Source organism: Lacerta agilis, chromosome 7, assembly GCF_009819535.1.
Source record: "Lacerta agilis isolate rLacAgi1 chromosome 7, rLacAgi1.pri, whole genome shotgun sequence".
NCBI classification, from domain to species: domain Eukaryota; kingdom Metazoa; phylum Chordata; class Lepidosauria; order Squamata; family Lacertidae; genus Lacerta; species Lacerta agilis.
In genome coordinates, this window is record NC_046318.1 from 81872822 (window position 1) to 81895069 (window position 22248).

Here is a 22248-nt window from a genome sequence, read left to right on the forward strand (position 1 = left end):
AGATGCTATATGGTCATTTCTGGACCTAATAGGTATCTAAAGCCATAATGGGATCAAAATAAATAAATTATGTGTTACATGAAATCAATCAGTAGGCATAAGACTCATACCCTTAGTCTATGCTGCCTGATCATCAGTCTACAAGCACTCTTTAATATTAGATAACAGGTACAACAGCTTGACCAGATACATTGAAACAGAAGTCACCAGACCCTTAAATATCCGGTGACTTCGGTTTCAGTGCATCTGAAGAAGTGTGCATGCACACGAATGCTCATACCAATAACAAAATTAGTTGGTCTCTAAAGTGCTACTGGAAGGAATTTTTTATTTTGTTTCTACTACAGCAGACCAACGCGGCTACCTACCTGTAACAACAGCTTGACATACATTCAACTGTGCTGCACTGCAGTCTGCAGCTGTTGCCATGCAACCAGTCCATGCAGAATGTAGGCACCCTATATATAGAAAGGAGCAAACCAGTGATATTTCAGGGAGCAGGCTAGCAGGCGTGGCCCATTACTTACATCATAGGAGCCTACACAACACAAAACACTGTTGCTGTATGTAGGTTTTATTTGTTTTTTATCTTACATTTTGGAAATGTACATCCAGGTTTTTTCCCTTTACATTTTTAGGGGCCCCTGTGGCGTTTGCCCTTCCTAGGGTATACATATAGGAGAAGGAGTAAGTAAGGGGTTAAGTGGCTGGCCCTAGGCTAACCAATAAACAGAGGGGGGAGGAGCTAGGGGCAGCTGAAGGAGTCAGTTAGAGTTAGAGAGCGGGGAGTTGAGAGAGTTGATGAAGAGCAGTTGATCGAGGGAGTTGGTTGGTGGGTGGTGGTTGATTGTGAGGGTTGGTGGTGAGGTATAGTGGTGAGCGTAGGCAGGGTTGTAACCAATTTCTTAAGTTGTTGAAGTTTTTAAATAAACACTTATTATTTTGTTTAAAATTGCACCCTGACTGTGAAAGTTATTACCAGGGAGGGGATCCTGGTTGGTGGCAGCAAAGCGTCGTGGTGGCACAGGGATCAATAGTCCGTCAAACGACCGGGGACCCTGTGTGATCGCCACAAAACTGGCGGCAGCGGCGGGATAAGATCAATACGCCAGCAGGAGACATCAATAAGCCCGTGGAGGGATATTGAAATCGTTGTGCCTGTTCACCACAAAATTGGCAGAAGCAGCTGGGGTTAAACAATACACCTGGAGAAGGGAAAGGGTAAATCTGTGAAGTGATAACCTAGCCCGGGGGGGTGTAGTTGTGGTTACCCAAGGACGCTGCAAGGCTAAGATAACAAAAGGTGAAAAGAGAGCTCACAAATCTGTTCTGGCAGAGAGTTTTGACTTGGGGTCGGAGGAAGTAAGCTTAACGGGTAGAGAGAAGACCCATAGCAGAACTTTGAGACCCGAGTCTGGAGAAACCTAGCCAGGGGGAACAGTGCTGAGAGGAGATTTCTCTTATTTTGTTAATTTAACTGTCAATCCTCAATCACACAATATGCCACCTAAAAAGACAAAGAACCCTGTGAGGGAACCAGCTCAAGATAGCTCTGAAGGGGAGGAAAATGGGAATCCTCTGAGGGAAGAGCAGAGCTTAGAAGATGCCACTAATATTTTACCTGAGGCGAGAGAGCCACAAGTGTCTATAGAATTAGAAAAGTGGAAACTAGAACAACAATATAAATTTGAATTAGAAAAAGAAAGAATGCAATTTCAGTTGGAAATGAGGAAACTAGAATTAGCAGCAATGGAGAATCAAAACAACAGTAATAACACCAGTAGTCAAACACCAGGGAAAGTGGATTTAAAGCGTTTCCCTGAGTTCAAGGAGAAAGATAGCCCAGAGGCTTTTCTGATATCATTTGAGAGAGCCTGTAAAGATTTCCAAGTGAAGGATGAGGAGAAAATGGTGATCTTAAGGGCTAGAATTAGTGGGGTACTGGCAGAAATATACGCCCAAATGACAGAAGAACAGTCAACAGATTTTGAGATGTTTAAACAATTAATTTATACGAGGTTTGGAATTACCTCAGAACAACTAAGAAAAAAATTCAGGAGTGTGACAAAGTTGAGAGAAGAAACGTATGCTCAGTTGGGGGCAAAAATTACAAATTACCTCAAAAAATGGTTAGAGCAGGAGGGTGCGGATTCAATTCAAAAAATCAGAGAGGTTATTGCGTTGGAGCAATTTTATGCCACCATAACTGGGGAGCTGAAATATCTTGTAAAGGAAAGAAGTCCTAAAACCATCCAGGAGGCAGCAACCCTAGCTGACCAAATTAATGAAATTAGGGACCATGGATTTGATAGTCCAAAATTTGGCGGGAAATTGTGGGGGAACCCCAGAAACCAATTTCAATATGCTAAAGGAAGCTCTTCTCCGGCAATGAAAAAGGGAAACATACCACAGTCAAAAAGCCCAAGTGACGTGGGCCAAACTAACACCCATACCTCTGAGGTAAAAGAAAATAAATCTAATTATACTGGGGGAAGAGATATGAGGTGCTGGTCGTGCAATAAACTGGGCCACAGAAGCTTTGAATGTAAGACTGGTGAACAAGTTAAATCTGGGAGCACAAACACTCAAAAACACTCTTATTGTATCCACTCAGTAGGGCAGGGTGAGGCTAAGCAGGTTGCCACGGAAACCGAAGCTTTAGCTAGGCCTGAGACAGAGGAGATTCCTGAGGCCTCAGTAATACACTGTTACTTGATTAAACAGAATGATTTGCTCTTGAGAAAGTCAGGAGAAAATATTTGGATTGAAAACAAATAATATCTAGGGTTAAGAGATACCGGATCCCAAATCACAATTGTCCATCCTGAGGTAATCAGTCCCGATAAAGTAATTCCAGGAAAAACTATAGAAATAAAAGGAATCGCCAAAGAGCCAGTTAGACTCCAAATGGCTGAGGTAAACATTAAGTTACATGACTGGAGTGGAAAGTGGCAAGTGGCCATTTCAGAGGAAATCCCCACTGCGGTGCTTATCGGTTGGGATCTCCTGGAGCATGTGCAGAGTGTGTTTGTTATTACCCGCTCCAAGGGGGGCCAACTGTCAACTGATACTGAGGGAAGCGAAACAGTTGCCAATGAGGGCAGCACTCAGAGTCCTCAAGTTGAAACTTTGAGTGAGCCAGGCTTCCTAATACCTTTTAAAAATACTCAAAAGACTAGTTTCTCTCAGGAACAAAAGAATGACATAGGACTAAACAGCTGTTTTGAGGCAGCAAAATCTACTGTTCCATTAACCCCTGATTGCCCAGAGAGGTTCTGCCTAGAGGAGGGGCTGTTATATCGTGAAGCCCTTAGCACACCTTATAAAGGGGGAGGAGGAAACCGCAGACAACTAGTGGTTCCTCACATGTATAGAGAAAAAATCATAAAGCAAGCCCATAATAGTATTTTTGGGGCACATATGGGGATAACTCGGACCAAACGAAGAGTGGCACAAAATTTCTATTGGCCAGGCATGGGGAAGCAAATTAGAATGTATTGCCAAGCCTGTGACATTTGCCAGAGGCAGGGATCAGGTCAGGACAAAACCAAGGCAAAACTGTGTCCTTTACCTGTAATCTCCACACCAGCCCAGAGTTTAGGACACGACGTGGCACAACCCGCGCCTAGAGCAACCAAAAAGGGGAATGAAATGCAACTAGCCTGGGAGGAACCATCCCAAATCGTGTCCAAAATAAATAATGCAAACTACCTTATCCAGCAGGGGGATGAGGGGCACAAGGTAGTTCACGTAAACATGATTAAGCCTTACCAGAGAAATGAAAGCTGGGCTCTCTGTGCTATCCGAGAGGACCCAGAAGAAGCAGAAATATCATGCTGGGAGGGGAGAGGGGAGCAAGAATGTAATATAAAAGAAGTTAAGCTAGCCCCTACCTTAACCCATTCACAGCAGGAAGAAATAAGAAACAACCTACAAAAATTTAAAACGATTTTCAGTAATACTCCAAGACTAGCAAAAGGGGTAGTCCATCACACTGACACCGGGATTGCAAAGTCTTGTGATTTCATATTTGTTATGCCGTATGATGAACAGAGTCAGATGTGGTCGCAATGCATAGCCAGAGCCAATGCTCCATATAACCACATCATGATGGAATATGAAAAATACATTCACATGGGCATTAATCCGAAGAAGATTGTGATGTGTGTTCCATGGTACGGCTATGATTATACCTGTCTAGGTTCAATTAAGGCCCGTGTTTGTTCAATTGCAAAAGTTCCTTTCCAAGGGGCTCCATGCAGTGACATGGCAGGATGTCAGCGTCCATATAAAGTAAACATGGATCTAGTAAACAGTCTCATTTCCGGGATCCTGTGGGATGAGGAACAGGAAGCCCCATATTTAGAATGCAAGGTCTTTATATTTGACATTGGGGGGCAGGCCTGGAAAACTTATGACTGGTCACATATTACCATAGTGACGATTGTTGGAAAATACAACCCAGAGCTTATGGGTTATGTCCATTCAAGAGGAGTCAGAGTTGTTTTAAAAGGAGACCTATCTGTGAGATCAGTTAGAACAACTATTCAAAGTTATGATAAAACATTCATCAGTTGGAAATATAGAAAGAAAAACATACTGAAAGTTATAGTTGCCAGGGTGTCCCATCAACTTTCTATGAAAGTGAAAGTGTTTCCTCCTCTAGAGATTGTGTGGTGGGAAGTTGGGTACCCTGCTGCTCATGCAACACAAATAAATGCCCAAGATGAACGTGGTTACACAGCATTAACGTGGCCACCACGTCAAAGACATAAAAAAGTAGTTTTCAAATTGCTTGAAGTCGGAACTGATAATTCAACACAGACCAAAGATGAACTGACAGCAAGGGAGGTTGCTAAGAGCAATAAGCAATTGGAGCTTTTTAGTCTACTTTCATTAAGTAAACCCGTTTGTCCAAAAAGCTTCAGCAAGCTGACTAAAAAAGCAGCTATCCACAAACTTCTGAAAGCAGTTCCCAATGAATTCAGAAGCCAGATAACCAGTTCTTATGCTGCTTTTGATGACTTGGAGATGTTTGCACAAGGCATCGAGCTCCAACACTTAACAGAGATCCTGAAGGAGAGAGAGGGTGATCCAAGAGAGCTTTTGACCCTGAGAAACAAAGACTCTACACAGATTGGAATCCATAATCGTTACAGACGCATCGACTGCAGGGATCGGAGTGGGACTGTGTCATATGACGGAGAAACACAACTCGCATCCCATCACGTGTGGCAGAGAACAGACTGGTGCCCAGAGAAAGACACTTCTTGTGGCGGTTAAGGACAATAAGGAGCGTGAAAGGATCCTGGACATCGTTGCAGATGCCTTATCACGAAGACCCGAAGGCAAAGATTAAAATGGACAGTTATGAATTTTCTTGCAATTAACTAAAGGTCTAATATTGCATGAACTATTGTATATAATGTGGAAAAAAACAATTATTAAGCCAGTATAAGATGAAGAGTTAAGGTTAGTAAACATAGAAAATGTTTGTTTGAATTAAGGTGTCACACAGTTTGATCAGGAGTATAACTCTGTGCAGTTATCCCTCCTGAATCAAACTTATTTAAGGGGGGAGGTATGTGGCGTTTGCCCTTCCTAGGGTATACATATAGGAGAAGGAGTAAGTAAGGGGTTAAGTGGCTGGCCCTAGGCTAACCAATAAACAGAGGGGGGAGGAGCTAGGGGCAGCTGAAGGAGTCAGTTAGAGTTAGAGAGCGGGGAGTTGAGAGAGTTGATGAAGAGCAGTTGATCGAGGGAGTTGGTTGGTGGGTGGTGGTTGATTGTGAGGGTTGGTGGTGAGGTATAGTGGTGAGCGTAGGCAGGGTTGTAACCAATTTCTTAAGTTGTTGAAGTTTTTAAATAAACACTTATTATTTTGTTTAAAATTGCACCCTGACTGTGAAAGTTATTACCAGGGAGGGGATCCTGGTTGGTGGCAGCAAAGCGTCGTGGTGGCACAGGGATCAATAGTCCGTCAAACGACCGGGGACCCTGTGTGATCGCCACAGCCCCCAAGAGAGTGGGGCCCTAAACTATAGCTTGTTTAGCTTATACATAAATCCAGAACTAGTTGTGAACAAAGCAGGGGTGGGGAGATGGAGTCAACATTGCAAGGGACAATGAATTGTTAACAGGTCTGCAGTTGGTGATGGACAAATGTACCCATTTTTTGTTTCTATCGGTTTCCAATTTTTCCCCAGTTTCAGTTGAGTTTACTCCACCAAATTTCCACATCAGTTGGTATTTAAAAAAGAGTCTGTACAGTGGTACCTCGGGTTAAGAACTTAATTCGTTCCGGAGGTCCGTTCCTAACCTGAAACTGTTCTTAACCTGAAGCACCACTTTAGCTAATGGGGCCTCCCACTGCCGCTGTGCCCCCAGAGCACAATTTCTGTTCTTATCCTGAAGCAAAGTTCTTAACCTGAAGCGTTATTTCTGAGTTAGTGGAGTCTGTAACCTGAAGCGTCTGTAACCTGAGGTACCACTGTACAAACTTTGGCACACCTCTCCAGACCAACTCTGTATTACAAAGATGTCTGCAAACATGTGACCTGAAGCCTGGCAGTATCAACCTTGCCGTGTGGGAATTCCTTGCAGATGACCGCAGTGTCTGGAGACACAACAGTCAGGTGGTACAATACATCCATAGCAGTGACCAGAGGAGAAATGACTGCTGGGAGGAGCGCAGAGAAAAGAAACATCATGGTGCATCTGCAGCAGCACAACCGGACCCCTTCATCTGCCCCAGCTGCAACAAAACATGTCTCTCCCATATCGGTCTCTGCAGCCACAGCAGGCGCTGCAACCTTCCAACAGTTTGACCTCTCACTCCTCCATTGTCTTCCGAGACAGACAGGTGCCAACCAACAGAAATTATTGCAATTATGTATTTATTCACCCCATCACCTTGAGCAATCCAATCACAGGTGTTGCGATCGGAACCCAGGATCTTCCGTGTTCAAAACAGATCCTCTTCTGTTACCGGACATCCCCGTTTCCCGGGGACAGTCCCCGGATTTACAAATCAGTCCCCTGACAAAATCCATCTATCTAGTAGGAAGCTGAAAACTGTCCCCGGATTCATTGAAAAAAAAAAAATCTGGTAACCTTATTTTAGAGTCCCCCTACCCCCAAATTAAATAGGAGATGTGTTGCCCCCCCTCCATCTAAATAAGGAATCAGCCTGTTTTCTGTTCCTGTTAATGCACACTTACGTAACAGGGGATTCCCTCCAAATCACTAAGCTCTAATACTTTTTGGGGGGAGGAGAGAGAGAGAGAGAGAGAGAGAGAGAGAGAGAGAGAGAGAGAGAGAGAAGACGGAGGAAAATGGGAAATGAGGTGGGGGCCAACCAGAAGAGAATGTGATTTCCTGCTTGAAGTGGATATTTTCCCTTCTGCACATGTCTCTTGGCTACAGATAATTGGAATTCAAATGATGTCCAGGGAGCTCTCGAGAGGTTGGGGAACTTTACCTCTGGCGAGATTCCCTTTTAACAAGTTAAACGGTGATTAAAGGGGAATCTGTGCAAACTTAGATCTTTCTCCGGTGGGTTTATGCCAGGGGCGGGGTGCTCTGGGAGTTGGGAGATCTAGAAATGAAGACAAGGGAAATGAGCTGCGGAAGCAAATAGCAATGAAGCATTAAAAGGAACAAAGCAGGAGAAGACAGCGGGGGGGGGGACGACTCTAGGCACCCAAACATGCGGGGTGACTTACAGTTCTTGAGTCCTGAATGTGGGAGGTCGATGTCTGCAAAGGTGGGATGAATAATAATAATAATAATAATAATAATAATAATAATAATAATAATAATATATTATTATTATTATTATTATTATTATTATTATTATTATTATTATTATTATTATTTTATTTCGACCTCGCCCATCTGGCTGGGTTTCCCCAGCCACTCTGGGCGGCTTTCAACAGAACATTAAAACAGAATAAAACTTCAAACTTCCCTAAACAGGGCTGCCTTCAGGTGTCTCCTGAAAGTCAGATAGCTGTTTATTTCCTTGACATCCGATGGGACGGACTCAGCTCTGCATTGCCACAGACCTGACCATCTCTTTCCAGACCATGACTATATGGTTTGGCGATGCAAAGGGAGCCTGCAGACTTCCTGGTGTCGTTGAACTGCAGCTGCCTCCAATCACTCTCCAACCAGCATGGCCAAGGACCAGGGATCATGGGAACTGTAGTCCGGAAAAAAAAACCAACAACCAAGAGCTGTGGCTTCCCCCACTCTCCTTCCTCAGAAGTGACCATCTGACGGGATCCTTTAGCTGTGATCCTTGCATTTCTGGGGGTTGTGCTAGATGTTCCTTCCATCTTTACGATTGCATCTGGCTGCATCCATGCTCTTTCTCTGAGGCCACTATGTTCCCTTCTGCGGCCTAAGGGGTACCTCCTTTCAGAAATATATATATATTTCTGGAGTGGAGGAAGCAAGAGGAAGAGACCGGGGTGGGGGGTGGAGCAGGCCTGGCAGCGCTCACCTTTAATCATGTTACAAATGCCATCGCCAAAGAAGGTTTAGGAGAATGCAATTTCCCTCCCCTTCCATAATCCATCTCTGTGGGTATTAAAATAATGCTGCATTTCACATCGAAATGAGATGACAGGCTGCATGAGGCTTCCCATTTATTTCTCCGGTAACCGTGTGACCTCTTTTGGCAGGGGGAAAGCCTTGATTTAGAGCTTTGGTGAGGGACGGGGAAGAGGAGAGTTCACATGGATTGCAGAGAGAATCGCAGTCATTCAGTCACCACCTCTCCCTTCGCCACCCCTCCAGCAAATCCACAATTACTGCGTGTGAAGACAGCACACACACATTGCGATCATCGTCTGCAGGACAAACACAGCAGTGTCAGCCCAGCCCTAACAGATGGCACCCGATTCCTTCCTGGTGTGGCGCCCAGTCCCTAAAATCCTCTGCCCCTGGCATTTTCTGCTATTACCCCTGCACTATGGGGAGCCAGCATGGTGTAGTGGTTAAGAGCAGTGGACTCGTAATCTGGAGAACCAGGTTTGATTCCCCGCTCTTCCACATGCAGCTGCTGGGTGACCTTGGGCTAGTCACACTTCTCTGAAGTCTCTCAGCCCCACTCACCTCACAGAGTGTTTGTTGTGGGGGAGGAAGGGAAAGGAGAATGTTAGCCGCTGAAGGAGTCTCGGTAGTGATAAAGCGGGATATCAAATCCAACTCTTCTTCTTCTTCTTCTGTGGTCCATCTAGTCCAGCATCCTTTTCTCATGCTGACTGACCAGATATCTGCCCATGAGAAACCCATAGACAGGATTCGAGCACAAGGGCGCTCTCCCCTCTTGCAGCTTCCAGCAACTGCTATTCAGAAGCATCGCTGACTCCAATTGTGGAGGCAGAATAGCCATCAATAGCCGTCTCCTCCATGAATCTATCTCGTCCTCTTTTAAAACCATCCAAGTCGGTGACCATCACTGCCTCCTGTGGGAGGGAGTTCCTCAGTTTAAACAATGCACTGCATGAAGGACTTTCTTTCACCTGTCCTGAATCATCCAACATTTAGCTTCACCGGATGTCAACAAGATATGCTGCTAGGATTGTGGAGTTGGTGGATACCCCAAGATTCACCTAGTTCAGGCACATCCAACTCCCAAGAGACTGCAATCTACCCCCAGTATAAAAACAACAACAACAACGTGTTGCTGGAACATGTCCAGAAGAGGGCAACCAAAATGGTCAAAGGCCTGGAAACGATGCCTTATGAGGAACGGCTTAGGGAGCTGGGTATGTTTAGCCTGGAGAAGAGAAGGTTAAGGGGTGATATGATAGCCATGTTCAAATATATAAAAGGATGTCATATAGAGGAGGGTGAAAGGTTGTTTTCTGCTGATCCAGAGAAGCGGACACGGAGCAATGGATTCAAACTACAAGAAAGAAGATTCCACCTAAACATTAGGAAGAACTTCCTGACAGTGAGAACTGTTCGACAGTGGAATTTGCTACCCAGGAGTGTGGTGGAGTCTCCTTCTTTGGAGGTCTTTAAGCAGAGGCTTGACAGCCATCTGTCAGGAATGCTTTGATGGTGTTTCCTGCTTGGCAGGGGGTTGGACTGGATGGCCCTTGTGGTCTCTTCCAACTCTAGGATTCTATGAACAACAAAACTGGCAGTGATCTACCCATTGTCATTGACAAGAGTTGTTGAGCGCTTTTTTGGGGAGGGTTGCCAAGAGTTTGTTGAGCTTTGTCCTCCATATTATTTATTTCATCCAGCAATCGACCTGGAACACACCGGCGATCAATCTGTGGATCGCAATCGACCTGTTGGACATGCCTGATCTATTCTAACCCCCCAGCCATGTAGCAATCACAGCTAAGTGATTCCCGACAGACGACCATCCAAACACTATCTTCAGAAAGTTCTTCCTCTTGTTCCGCCAGAAGCTCCTTTCTCATAACTTGAATCCATTAGTTTGCTTGATTTTCCATGTGTCAGCCCTTTAGATATTTGAAGATGGCTATCCTGTCTCCTCTCAGTCTCCTCTTCCCATGCTTTGAGCCTCCCAGGAAGATGAAATACTTGGGTTGCAAAGAGTCACACTGTTTGCCACTCTCTCTATTTACACTTCAAGAGTTAGGTCAGTTTCACCGCAGATGGCAAACTGTTCAACATATGTATTCAGTCCATCTCTCAACCAATATCAATTGACCCTTTTCAGTCCAGGGACCAGCTGGGACCTATTATGACACAAACAGACCAAACTCCCCTCCCCCCCCCCATTGCATGAAGAAGCGATACATTTCATGAACACCTACGGAGAGACATTCAGGCTCACGGTCTCCAAGGAACGGCAGGCTGTCTCCCAACTCATAATATATGTGGACTCTTGCATTTGTTATACAGGATGTTAACTTTACTGCTTCAATAGATGCACAATGCACCAAAATTACTGGTGCTGTGTGGAGCTGTGCTTTGCAAAGTCCCTGGCTGTTGTACATGAGAGAAAATAAAATCAATAGTAATGGTGCATTAATGGCAGCTTTCAAGCCTTCAGTTCCCTTGCTTTTATTTTGCTTTGCGGAGGAAGGAAGAGGGAAAATAAAAAATGGGAAATCAAGAATGGGTAATGGATGCAGATGGGCATGTTTGGAAAAGCACAAAGGCACAGAGATGGAATCCTTTTAAAAAAAAAGTCCCAACAGAAAAGAACCCACATGTATATATATTTCATTTCAACTGGAATGCCACGAGCAGGATCCAAGCACAAGAGTGCTCCCACCCCCCTTCTGTGATTTCCAGCAAAGCTACTTCCACCGTTAGGAGGAGGTGGTGTTGCGGGCAGACACAGCCTCCCCACATGCGCGGTGGCTGGGTTCCCAGTCCCTGCGCGATAGGGGGAATCCTGGCTGCGTCACTCGCCAGGCTGACCAATCCGGTTGGTCTGGGGGTGTGGCCTGCACCATTTAAGCAGGGCACAGCCGGGAAATCTTCCTGTTCCCTGCTTCCAGCTGCTCCGGTTTTCCCGCCCACCCGCCCTTCAAGGTTTGCTTTTCTTGGACCTCGCTATGGACTTCGGTTGGTCGCCGTTGAGGGGCCATTTGGTTTTTCGCTTACCTTTTAGCAATTCGTCACAACTCTTGGTTTTGGCGGTTAGGCATTGGAATATTTCTGTAGAAGAGGAGAGGGGAGGTTGCGCCATCACCTGTCCCACAATTTGAAGGGTATTCCGCTAAAGGATTCTGGGGGCGTGGCCCTGTCCGAAGCATAGGGAGGTTAGGGCCTAAGGCATGCCCCCTATCGGTGACTCCAGGGGGAGCTCCTAGTTGACGTTCATCAGCAGGACTCCCCCTACTGGTGGTTAACCCTTCCCAGACTCCCAGCACACAGGTTGGAGTCAGATATAGACGGTTAGATCCAACACCTAAGCCAATACCGCTCATCTGTAACCAATAAAGTTGTTTTTTTTTCCTGCCCATTAACCTTATATATGGTGTCATGTGTCATTTATTTCCCATGGGGGGTCGGGACATTGCCATGCAACTGGTAGTCAGAAGCACTGCTATCTTTAACAAGGGCAGCAGAGGATAGATGGGTCTGTTTTTGGACTACAATTCCTATCCTCCCTGACCCACTGGTCCTGCCAGCTCGTGATGATGGGGGTTGCAGTCCAAAAGCAGCTGGAGACCCAAGTTTGGGAAACCCTGAATAATAATAATAATAATAATAATAATAATAATGCCCTGTTCGTTTCCATTTGGAGAATTATTCTGACAATTTGAGTGTTACACTTCCATTTTGAGTGTTACACTTCCGTTTTGAGTGCCACACTTCCGTTTGTATTTTTACGCTGAGGTCTGTCTGGTTTTTTTTTGCTATTTATTTTGCATTTTTGTGGCTCTTTTTTATGTGTGACTGTGTAGAACCCAGTTCAGCTACTGATTGATTGATTGATTGACTGATTGATTGTGTGACTGCAGTACGTAGTTTATTGCTTTCATTTTATGGATCAATGGTCTTGTTAGATAGTAAAATTCATGTTGAATTGCTGTTTTGGGGATTGTTATTAAAAGTCTGGAATGGATTAATCCATTTTGCATTACTTTCTATGGGAAAATGCGCCTTGGTTTTGGAATGCTTTGGTTTTGGAATGGACTTCCGGAATGGATTAAGTTTGAGAACCAAGGTGCCACTGAAGCGTCAATGAACTTTTCAATGTACTCCTAGGAAAGTCTTTTCAAAAGTAAAATTCTATAGGGCTTACTCTGAGGAAATTCCTAGGATTGTGGTCTTAAACATGAGAAAGTGATAGGTTTTTATAAAGCTACAGTAAGGTGAAATAATTTTATTGGTGTGATGGCATGTGAATCAAGTTGCTTTTAATGACATGAATAGCAAAATACGACATTTTAAAGTATTTCTAATCCACACCATCAGGAAGGCCCATGACAGGGATCACTTTTGATTCTTAAACCACCCTGGGACACTTTTGCATTTCCAAATTTACACAGAAGTAGCCCTACAATCCCGCTTGCATAAGCAGTCTCAGCGATACCCTTTCTCTTACACCACACACAAGGATTTGTTTGCGGAGAACAATATTTAGGATATTTTACTATCCTGAGTCATCCTGGAATTTTGCTTGGGCTAGTGACATATCCTGAAATGTCTCTGAACATCTTGAAATTTGGCCTGGATAAGTTGTTTTTTAAAAAACAACAACAACAACAACAACAACAACAATAAACATTTCAACCACCCATAAGATTCCACTACTTACTTCAAGGTCATAATCCTCAAACGAAAACAAAGTTTTAAGACCTGATCAAAACATAAGTCGCCCAAGATTAAGCTCATTGGCAGGCTGGATACCGTTTCATTAAGCCTTCATCATGACTTGAGGACTTATTTTGCTCACCTCATTACAAATACTTAACATCATCACACATCCAGCGTTCATACTTCCAGACCTCTATCCCAACCAGTTCCATGAAACCAGAACACGCTGGATCTACTCAACACCACACCATCCCCAAAGATCTGACTTGGCTTCATGATGTAGAATGTACAACCGTGCTCTGCCCAAACATTCTCACCCTATATTATGTTAACTATAAGTATTAAATTTATTATCTCCTTATTTATTAGACAAATGCAGCACACTCTACGTGGGGCTAACTTCGAAGGTGACTCAGGAACTACAACTAATACAAAATGTGGCAGCTAGACTGGTGACTGGGAGTGGCCGCCGGGACCATATAACGCCGGTCCTAAAGGATCCTCACTGGCTTCCCGTATGTTTTTGAGCACAATTCAAAGTGTTGGTGCTGAACTTTATAATGGAAAAAAATATAGCTGGGTACTGAACTAAAAGGTGCAAAAGAAGAACTTACACCCCAGTTAACAGTGGCCCATTAAAGTATGCTTTCCGCGGAGTTAAAGAATAAATGCAACAGAAAAATTAACTTGACTAAAGCAGGCACCAGAGGGAAAAAAGGAAGGCTTTCTCAAACTAGAGTTTAATTTACATAAACAAAGTAAAAAACTCTCCGTCAGTTTCTAGCCTTTTTTTTCAGAGACTCCGTTACACTAAATCAACTGTACTTTATCTAAGAACTTTTACTCCCAGCCTTCAAACTCCCAAGGCTTGGAGCACTAAACGCTTTGCAACAGAGCCTTATATACACAGAGTAATGCCCACGCTTCAGCCAATTAAGAACAAAACTCCGGCACCTGTTTCTTCTATTTCTTAAACGAACAGTACTGACATCAAACCGGCTTAGGTATAATTTGAAACCCAACACTTTAAAGCCCTAAATGGCCTTGGCCCTGTATACCTAAAGGAACATCTCCACCCCCATCGCTGAGTCCAGACACTGAGGTCCAGCTCCAAGGTTCTGGCGGTTCCCTCACTGTGAGAAGTGAGGCTACAGAGAACCAGGCAGAGGGCCTTCTCAGTAGTGGCGCCCTCCCTGTGGAACGCCCTCCCTTCAGGTGTCAAGGAGATAAAGAACTCTTAAAACTTTTAGAAGACATATGAAGACAGCCCTGTATAGGGTAGTTTTTAAAGTTTAATGCTTTCTTGTGTTTTTATATTAGTTACAAGCTGTCCAGAGTGGCTGGGGCAACCCAGTCAGATGGGTGGGGGAAAATAATAATAATAATAACAATAACAATAACAATAACAATAACAATAACAATAACAATAACAACAATAATAATAATAAACGGCCTCGGCCCAGTATACCTGAAGGAGCGTCTCCACCCCCATCATTCAGCCTGGACACTGAGATCCAGCGCCGAGGGCCTTCTGGCGGTTCCCTCACTGCGAGAAGCAAAGCTACAGGGAACCAGGCAGAGGGCCTTCTCGGTAGTGGCGCCCGCCATGTGGAACCCGCTCCCTTCAGATGTCAAAGAGATAGACGACTACCAGACATTTAGAGGACATCTGAAGGCAGCCCTGTTTAGGGAAGCTTTTAATGTGTGATATTTTAATGTATTTGATTTTTGTTGGAAGCCGCCCAGAGTGGCTGGGGAAATCCAGCCAGATGGGCGGGGTACAAATAATAATAATATTAATCAGCTTTGTGCATCCGTGTCTAATCTTGCCCCTTTCCAACATTGATGGCTGTGTGTGTTTCCTTTTTGTAAATCTACCAATTAATAAAATAAAATAAAATTGGTGCAGTGGTGATAGCACTCGCCCTTCTTCCGATAGGAATTCCTTTGGTGGGGGACACAAAAAATGGGTTTGTGTGTCAAGGAGGATCAGTTGTGGGGTGTGTGTGTGTGAGAGAGAAATGTCCCTATATTCATCTGAGAAATGTTGGTGAGTATGAGCCTTACACTGCCTGAGTTAAATCTGCCTAAAGTGGTGGTCATTGCCACACGATATTGAAGTTTGCAGCTTTTCTATGTGTTGCAAATTATAAAGACTTCATAGTTATAACCCATAGTTATTCACCCACATTCGCTCCAGCAGTTTGGCCTTCACCCCAGTCTCTTCTAGAGGAGGACCTAGGAGGACCATCCACCAGGTTCTATGCTTCAAATAATCCCCACCCCCTTTCATCAGGCTGCAGGTCAAGGTGATACAGAGAGAGATAAAAAAAATATGGAAGTCATTGCGATGCAGGGGAAGGGTGAGATTCCAACGAGATGTTTTGCACCTTGCTAAACATTTGGTGTGTGATACCAAGAAGAAAATTAGAGGTTGGCATATCAACTCAAAACGCATTGAACAAAAGCTGTGCTTACCTGCTTCCTACTACTCTGTCCACTGGGAAGCAGAGCTTTTGACTTCTCGGCGATTTTCTGGAAATACAATAACAGAATTAGTTGTCAGAACTGAAATGCATTAGAGAGAGAGAGAGAGAGAGAGAGAGAGAGAGAAATGAATGAATGAATATTGGGGGATGAGCTAACCCTATAATTTAGGAAAGGGAGGGAGTGCTTTGAAAGGGTAGGCCTTTGAGAAATCAGAAATCATTTTAACTTCAAGGGCAACAGGGTTATCAAAAGCAAAGCATGCATTTAAAAAGTGACAGCCCCAAGTGTGGGGAAATAGCAATTTGCCACTCAACAACAGCTCCCTGACACAACCAGGCCACTCAGGGAGGGGGAATATGCAATGGATAATTTTGGCACATTGTAATTTATTAAAAATAAGTATATAGGTGGAAAACCGCCTGCATAGGTTCTGATGGAACATGCATTGCTCTACGAGAGGAACGGGAATTGCAGAATGTATTCAGTGACACCAAGGACTGGTGTCAATGAATACATTCTCTCCAGATACGTCAATCCAGATTTATGATCATGAAGGGAATAAAACAGCTCAAGCCTCAACAGGTGAGAACCACTGACCTTGGGCCAGCCATAATCTCAGCCTAGCCTACCCTCACTGGTTTGTTGTGAGGATAAAAGAGGAAGGGGGAGAACCATGCAAACCACCTTGAGCTCATTGGAGGGAAAGTGTGATAGTTGGGTAAATAATTATGGCTGTGTCCAATGTTGTACACTTAGGGTTCAACTCATGGAATGGGATCTCCCATTCTTCTCTCCCTGAACACCATAAACTGCTCTGGAGTGTTCCTCAACCTTCTGGAGAAGGTTTTGTGGGGGAATGGAAGAGGAGAGGCAGGAGAGGATCTCTTCTGACTGCTGTGCAAGCAGAACGGCACTCTTGGACGCAACCCTAAATGAATAAGCAGAATTCTGGCAGGAATTGGAATAGGAACTACTGTAATATACAGGTTCGTGCAGAATGGAAAGTGACCAACACTCTGTTGAGACGGGTCCGTAGGCAGCTGCCAGAGATGAGTTAGGAGGTGGAAATGAAGAAAGGGGACCAAAGGTGGGAAATGTACAAAAGCGCCTCATTGCAAGAGTGTTCTTCATGATTATGCAGGCTCCAGAAAAGGATATTTCACCAGCTTTAGCTCCCTCCACCCATCTCGTTTTGCCACTCTGCTTCATTCAGCTAAATGCCAGCTTGGCTTGGCAAGTTGACTATGAGCTGAAACCTACCCAGGACCTCCTCTCCAGCAGCCCATGCATTGGCGTGAATCCACGGTTTAGTGTGACATGAAGCAGGCTAGAGAATCAGTGTAGCTCTACCTACCTATCCATAAGCCTTAGCCTTGGAGTCTGCCTTTCAATCTCAGCAACTTGCTTCCAAGTTGGGAGGTTCTTTTAGGCTAAGTTCCTGGCTTAAGAAGATTTGAAATCCCTGGCCACAGAGCCTAGGGCTTGCCGATCAGAAGGTCGGCGGTTCGAATCCCCGCGACGGGGTGAGCTCCCGTTGCTCGGTCCCTGCTCCTGCCAACCTAGCAGTTTGAAAGCACACCAGCGCAAGTAGATAAATAGGTACCGCTCCGGTGGGAAGATAAACGGCGTTTCTGTGCGCTGCTCTGGTTCACCAGAAAGGAGCTTAGTCATGCTGGCCACGTGACCCAGAAGCTGTACGCTGGCTCCCAAGGCCTGTAAAGCGAGATGAGCGCCGCAACCCCAGAGTCATCCGCGACTGGACCTAATGGTCAGGGGTCCCTTAACCTTTACCTCCCTCTGAACTGTCTGCCTACAATATGATACCTTGGAAGACTCCCCTTGGCCACTCTTAGACCACTCTGCTTGTTTCTGGTCCCGACTTTTCTGCACGTTTCCTTCCTCTTAGCCCTCCGAGTAAAGTTATCACCTTGTGATCACTCGGAAACCCCCTAGAAAGGGACTCTTACCCATTCCAACAAAGCTTATCCTCCCCGCCCCCCCAGATACAAGCTCCTAATCACCTTTTGCACCGTTCCATATCGCTGAATGGCGTCAGAGAGCTGGTTCTTCAGCCGGTCCAACTGAAGTCGTTCTTGCTACACAAGATAAACAAGAAGATCAACAAGCATCATTAGTCGATAAGAGGATATTGCTTTTCTGCCACTAATTAACCAGAGATAGTGAATTTTTAAGGTACCTTGATCCCCAAACTTGCTGTAGTAACATTAAGAATAATAACAACATTTGTTATTGTTGGTCTCTAAGGTGCTACTGGAAGGAATTTTTATTTTTTATTTTTTATTTTTTGTTTTGACTATGGCAGACCAACACGGCTACCTACCTGTAACTGGAGCATTTGTTATATTTGTAAAAATAAAATAAAATAAACTGAGCCATGATTGAGAAGCATCGTATAGGCCTGTCCGGGCCGTGTGTGTGTGTGTGTAGAAGTGATGTTATTGTGCAACCGGACCACATTATTTTGTTCCTTTTCCAGCTGCTGAGCGAACACACACACAAGGGAATTCCATTCAATGAACATTGAAGAAACTCTACTGTGGAGCATCTCGAAAGCACAATTGCCTGAATGGCGCTCGCAGAGAGATTGTGTCAAATCGCTGTCGAAGCTGTTTCTGAATGCATTTACAGGATGCTGCTCCTGAAGACAGATGGGGAAGAAACACTGATTTCATTTGCATCGCTCCGGCGCTGAATAGGGGAGGCAACCTTGACAAGTAAAGTATGATCACCATTGAAGAAACTGATCAGACACGAGGCATCAGAAGATGAATACATTTGTGCTACGCAAGGTAAACAATCCATTCGCAGTATGGCTGTAAACAAGACAATAGGAAATCTTGATTCCAAGGTGGCCGGGAGTGGCATGCTTGTCTGGAAAGGCAGTGTGGGATAGTGGTTAGAGTGTCATATTAGGACCTGGGAGGCCAGGGTTCAAATCCTGACTTGGACATTATGAACAGTCACTCACTTTCAGCCTAACCTACCCCAGAAGAAGAAGTGTGCATGCACACGAAAGCTCATACCAAGAACAAACTTAGTTGGTCTCTAAGGTGCTACTGGAAGGAATTTTTTATTTTATTTTGTTTTGACTATGGCAGACCAACACGGCTACCTACCTGTAACTACCCCAGAGGGTTAATGTAGGGATGAAAAGAGGAGGAGGAGGAAACATGAGTCTGCTTGAGTTTCATGTTGTTGTTGTTGTTGCCTTTATTGGCCTCATCCAGTTGTTTCTTCTTAAGTTTTTGCCATCTACTGTATGGTTTGCTCCCAGCAAAGTGGTAATTAAAACAAGATACATAGGCAAAATTTGCTGAAAATATACCAATAATTACAATAAAAACAGCTTAAAGAATTGCTATTCAAAGATTCATTTTTTTTTACTTAGCCAATGTATTATAAAAAATGCTTTTGTTTTGTTTTTCGAAAATTGCTATTTATTCGGCTGCTGCGGGGAGATCGATATGTGACAGTGCAAGAAAAGAAACCAAACAAAGCGGAAACAAAATGATCTATTGATTCAGCAGGCTGACAATGCTGATGATGGTTTCTATTATCTGTAATTTAGAGATGCATTTCCTACCATGATTTGTAACTATTATCCAGTCTTGGATAGCAACCCAGGAAATCTCATCACAGGACTTGTCAAACACAAAGAGCCATGTTAGAACTCATCAACCGCAGGGCCAGAGCTACTTTGCATGCTCTAATTCTCGGGAATTAATCTAATTTGCAAAACATTTCCCACAACAACACTGTTCGGGTGCACTCATAACGTTCCCAGTCTCCAAATTATGGATTATTAACCAGTCTCTGGTTCCACTGTGCTCTCTCTTCCATCATGTTGCCTGAGACACAATTCAACCACAATTATTCTGATGTATTTATCAATATCTGCACCAGCTATGTTTCAGCCTAACCAGAACCGCTTTAAAATTAAGGATGGGTGGGTCTATTTCTGGAGCACTCCAGGCTCACATGTTTTTTACCCACTGTTGTTGTTTAGTCATTTAGTCATGTCCGACTCTTCGTGACCCCATGGAACAGAGCACGCCAGGCACTCCTGTCTTCCATTGCCTCCCGCAGTTTGGTCAAACTCAGGTTGGTAGCTTCGAGAACACCCTGCAACCATCTCATCCTCTGTCGTCCCCTTCTCCTTGTGCCCTCCATCTTTCCCAATATCAGGGTCTTTTCCAGGGAGTCTTCTCTTCTCATGAGGTGGCCAAAGTACTGGAGTCTCAACTTCAGGATCTGCCCTTCCAGTGAGCACTCAGGGCTGATTTCTTTAAGGATGGATAAGTTTGATCTTCTTCCAGTCCATGGGACTCTCAAGAGTCTCCTCCAGCACCATAATTCAAAAGCATAAATTCTTCGGCGATCAGCCTTCTTGATGGTCCAGCTCTCACTTCCATACATCACTACTGGGAAAACCAGTAGTGATTTAACTATACCCAAATTGACATGCAATTCTGTTTCTGAGTTTCATTTTATTTTTAAATCTCAAAATATGTTTATTCACCCAAGTGCATATCTTGGTGTTTCAACAATATTAATAAAATCTCCATTTTGGTACATCCAAACTGTTGGGAGCTATGTTGCTACATTTGTAGATGTGTGAAATCCGATGGAGAGCTTATTCTGATCTCCAAATGTCGCACGGCAGTTCTTAGCGGTTTTAACTAACTTCCTATAACAAACACAAATCGGAACAAAACTATCTATGGCGGCCTTCCAAGTCCCCCTCTCTCTGCCATCCCAGGCCACCTATACAACTACTAATATCATGTTGTATAGCATCAAAATAATACTGATTTGCAGAATGTGGATAGATACGGGACAGGGATTTTCAACTCCGACAAATGTGAAAGATCAAAAAGGAGACAGGCTTCTTTGTGTTGATGTCCCATGGTCATATGATAAAGTATTTGTGTTCTATGTTATAAATCAAGTATACTAAGAGTTGCCAATGTATTTATTACCAATTTTTTTTTAAAAAAATGAGGTGGCAGGAGCAAATGTTTATTCCGAAAGTGTGGCCCAGTGGGGTGGGAGGGAGTCTGAGAAACACAGGCTTACAGGCTCTCTGTTGGTTAACTCCTGGACATCCAGGGGACCTGAGGAAGCCTGTCCCAATCCGCTTTGACACCCTCTTGAGCCATAAGACTCCAGCTCTCCTCCACTCTTCCTCCTGATCCAACCATCCCATCCAATGCATCTCTCTAGAGATCATGACAACTGTAACTAATTTGCAGCTCGGTAGCTCTTGTGTTGTGCAACCTGTTCTGTCTGAGACTTCTTCTTCTTCCCTAGCGATCCCTCGTAGCCAAGTAACATTGTCTTCCATGAACATGGTTTTAACAGTGAGTCCATAAGTGACTGTGGAGGCCAATTCTGGGTCCACACATCCTTCCACAGTGGGGCCTAGGTTTCCAGGTGGGAGTTGATCACAGTGAGGGTTTGCCACGCGTGCCTTCCTCTTAGCATGTTTTTCCCTTTCGTCTTGAGTTTAAGTGTCTTCAAAGCCCTTGACACCTTTGGTAAAGGCTGTTCTCCAATCGGAGTGCTCACAGGCCAGTGCTTCCCAGTTGTTGGTGTTTATAGTACATTTTTTTTAAAAAAAAATGCCTTGAGAATGCCTCTTATGTTGACCACCGGCATTACGTTTTCCATTTCTAAGTTCGGAATAGAGTAGTTGCTTTGGAAGATGATAATCAGGCATATGCACAACATGAACAGTCCAACAAAGTTGATGTTGAAGAATCATTGCTTCAATACTGTGATATTTGTTTTTTCCAGTACACTGCCGTAAGTTCACCTGTCTTCCCAAGTGATGTGTAAAAAATTTTTGAGACACCATTGATGGAATCATTCAAGGAGTTGGAGATGGGGTTTATAAGTGGACCATGTTTCACAAGCATACATTAAGATTGGTAGTACAATAGCTTTGTAAACAAGCATTTTGCTTTCCCTGTGAATGTCCCAGTCCTCAACCACTCTGCACATCAATCGGGAGAAAGCTGCACTCGCAGAGCTCTATCTGGGTGCATTCTACACAGCTTGAAGCTCAAGCCTGGGAATGTTGTTAGACTCCAACTCATATAAGCTCTGGCCAACATGGTCCCTGGACAATTGTGGTGGCCACTGGAGTCCAACAGCATTAGAAGAAATCAGGTTTCCCACCCCTGCACTATCATAGCATCCCTCAGGTGGCTTTACAAATCCTTCTGGGGAAGCAACATTGCTTCCTCTCTCTCTCTCTCTCTCTCTCTCTCTCTCAGCACATGCAACAAACAGTACACAACATAATGCATTCAGAAGGGATAGACTGCAAAGCTCTAAATCAACAGATGGTGTCTCATGATATCAGAAGCTTTATGAGAGAGAGGATTTGGAGCACTATTCAGAAATTCCCCAAGAGGAACATCGAGGCTCAGCAACCTGGGCCATTTGTTCTGAGGGAGAAAGATTGCA

The 22248-nt window shown here is 44.2% G+C and overlaps 1 protein-coding gene across 2 annotated transcripts in view; it reads right to left on the reverse strand.

Annotated features, from left to right (window-relative positions):
- The window catches only part of TSNARE1 (t-SNARE domain containing 1), a 276668-nt gene that overhangs the window by 163372 nt on the left and 91048 nt on the right, over positions 1 to 22248 (reverse strand). For both annotated transcript variants that reach the window (XM_033155931.1, XM_033155930.1), the window contains exons 5-6: positions 17778 to 17852; positions 15745 to 15801 (exon numbers count right to left, since the gene is read on the reverse strand). In XM_033155931.1, the coding sequence (XP_033011822.1) occupies positions 15745 to 15801; positions 17778 to 17852 (132 nt within the window). The remainder of the gene's footprint in view (positions 1 to 15744; positions 15802 to 17777; positions 17853 to 22248) is intronic.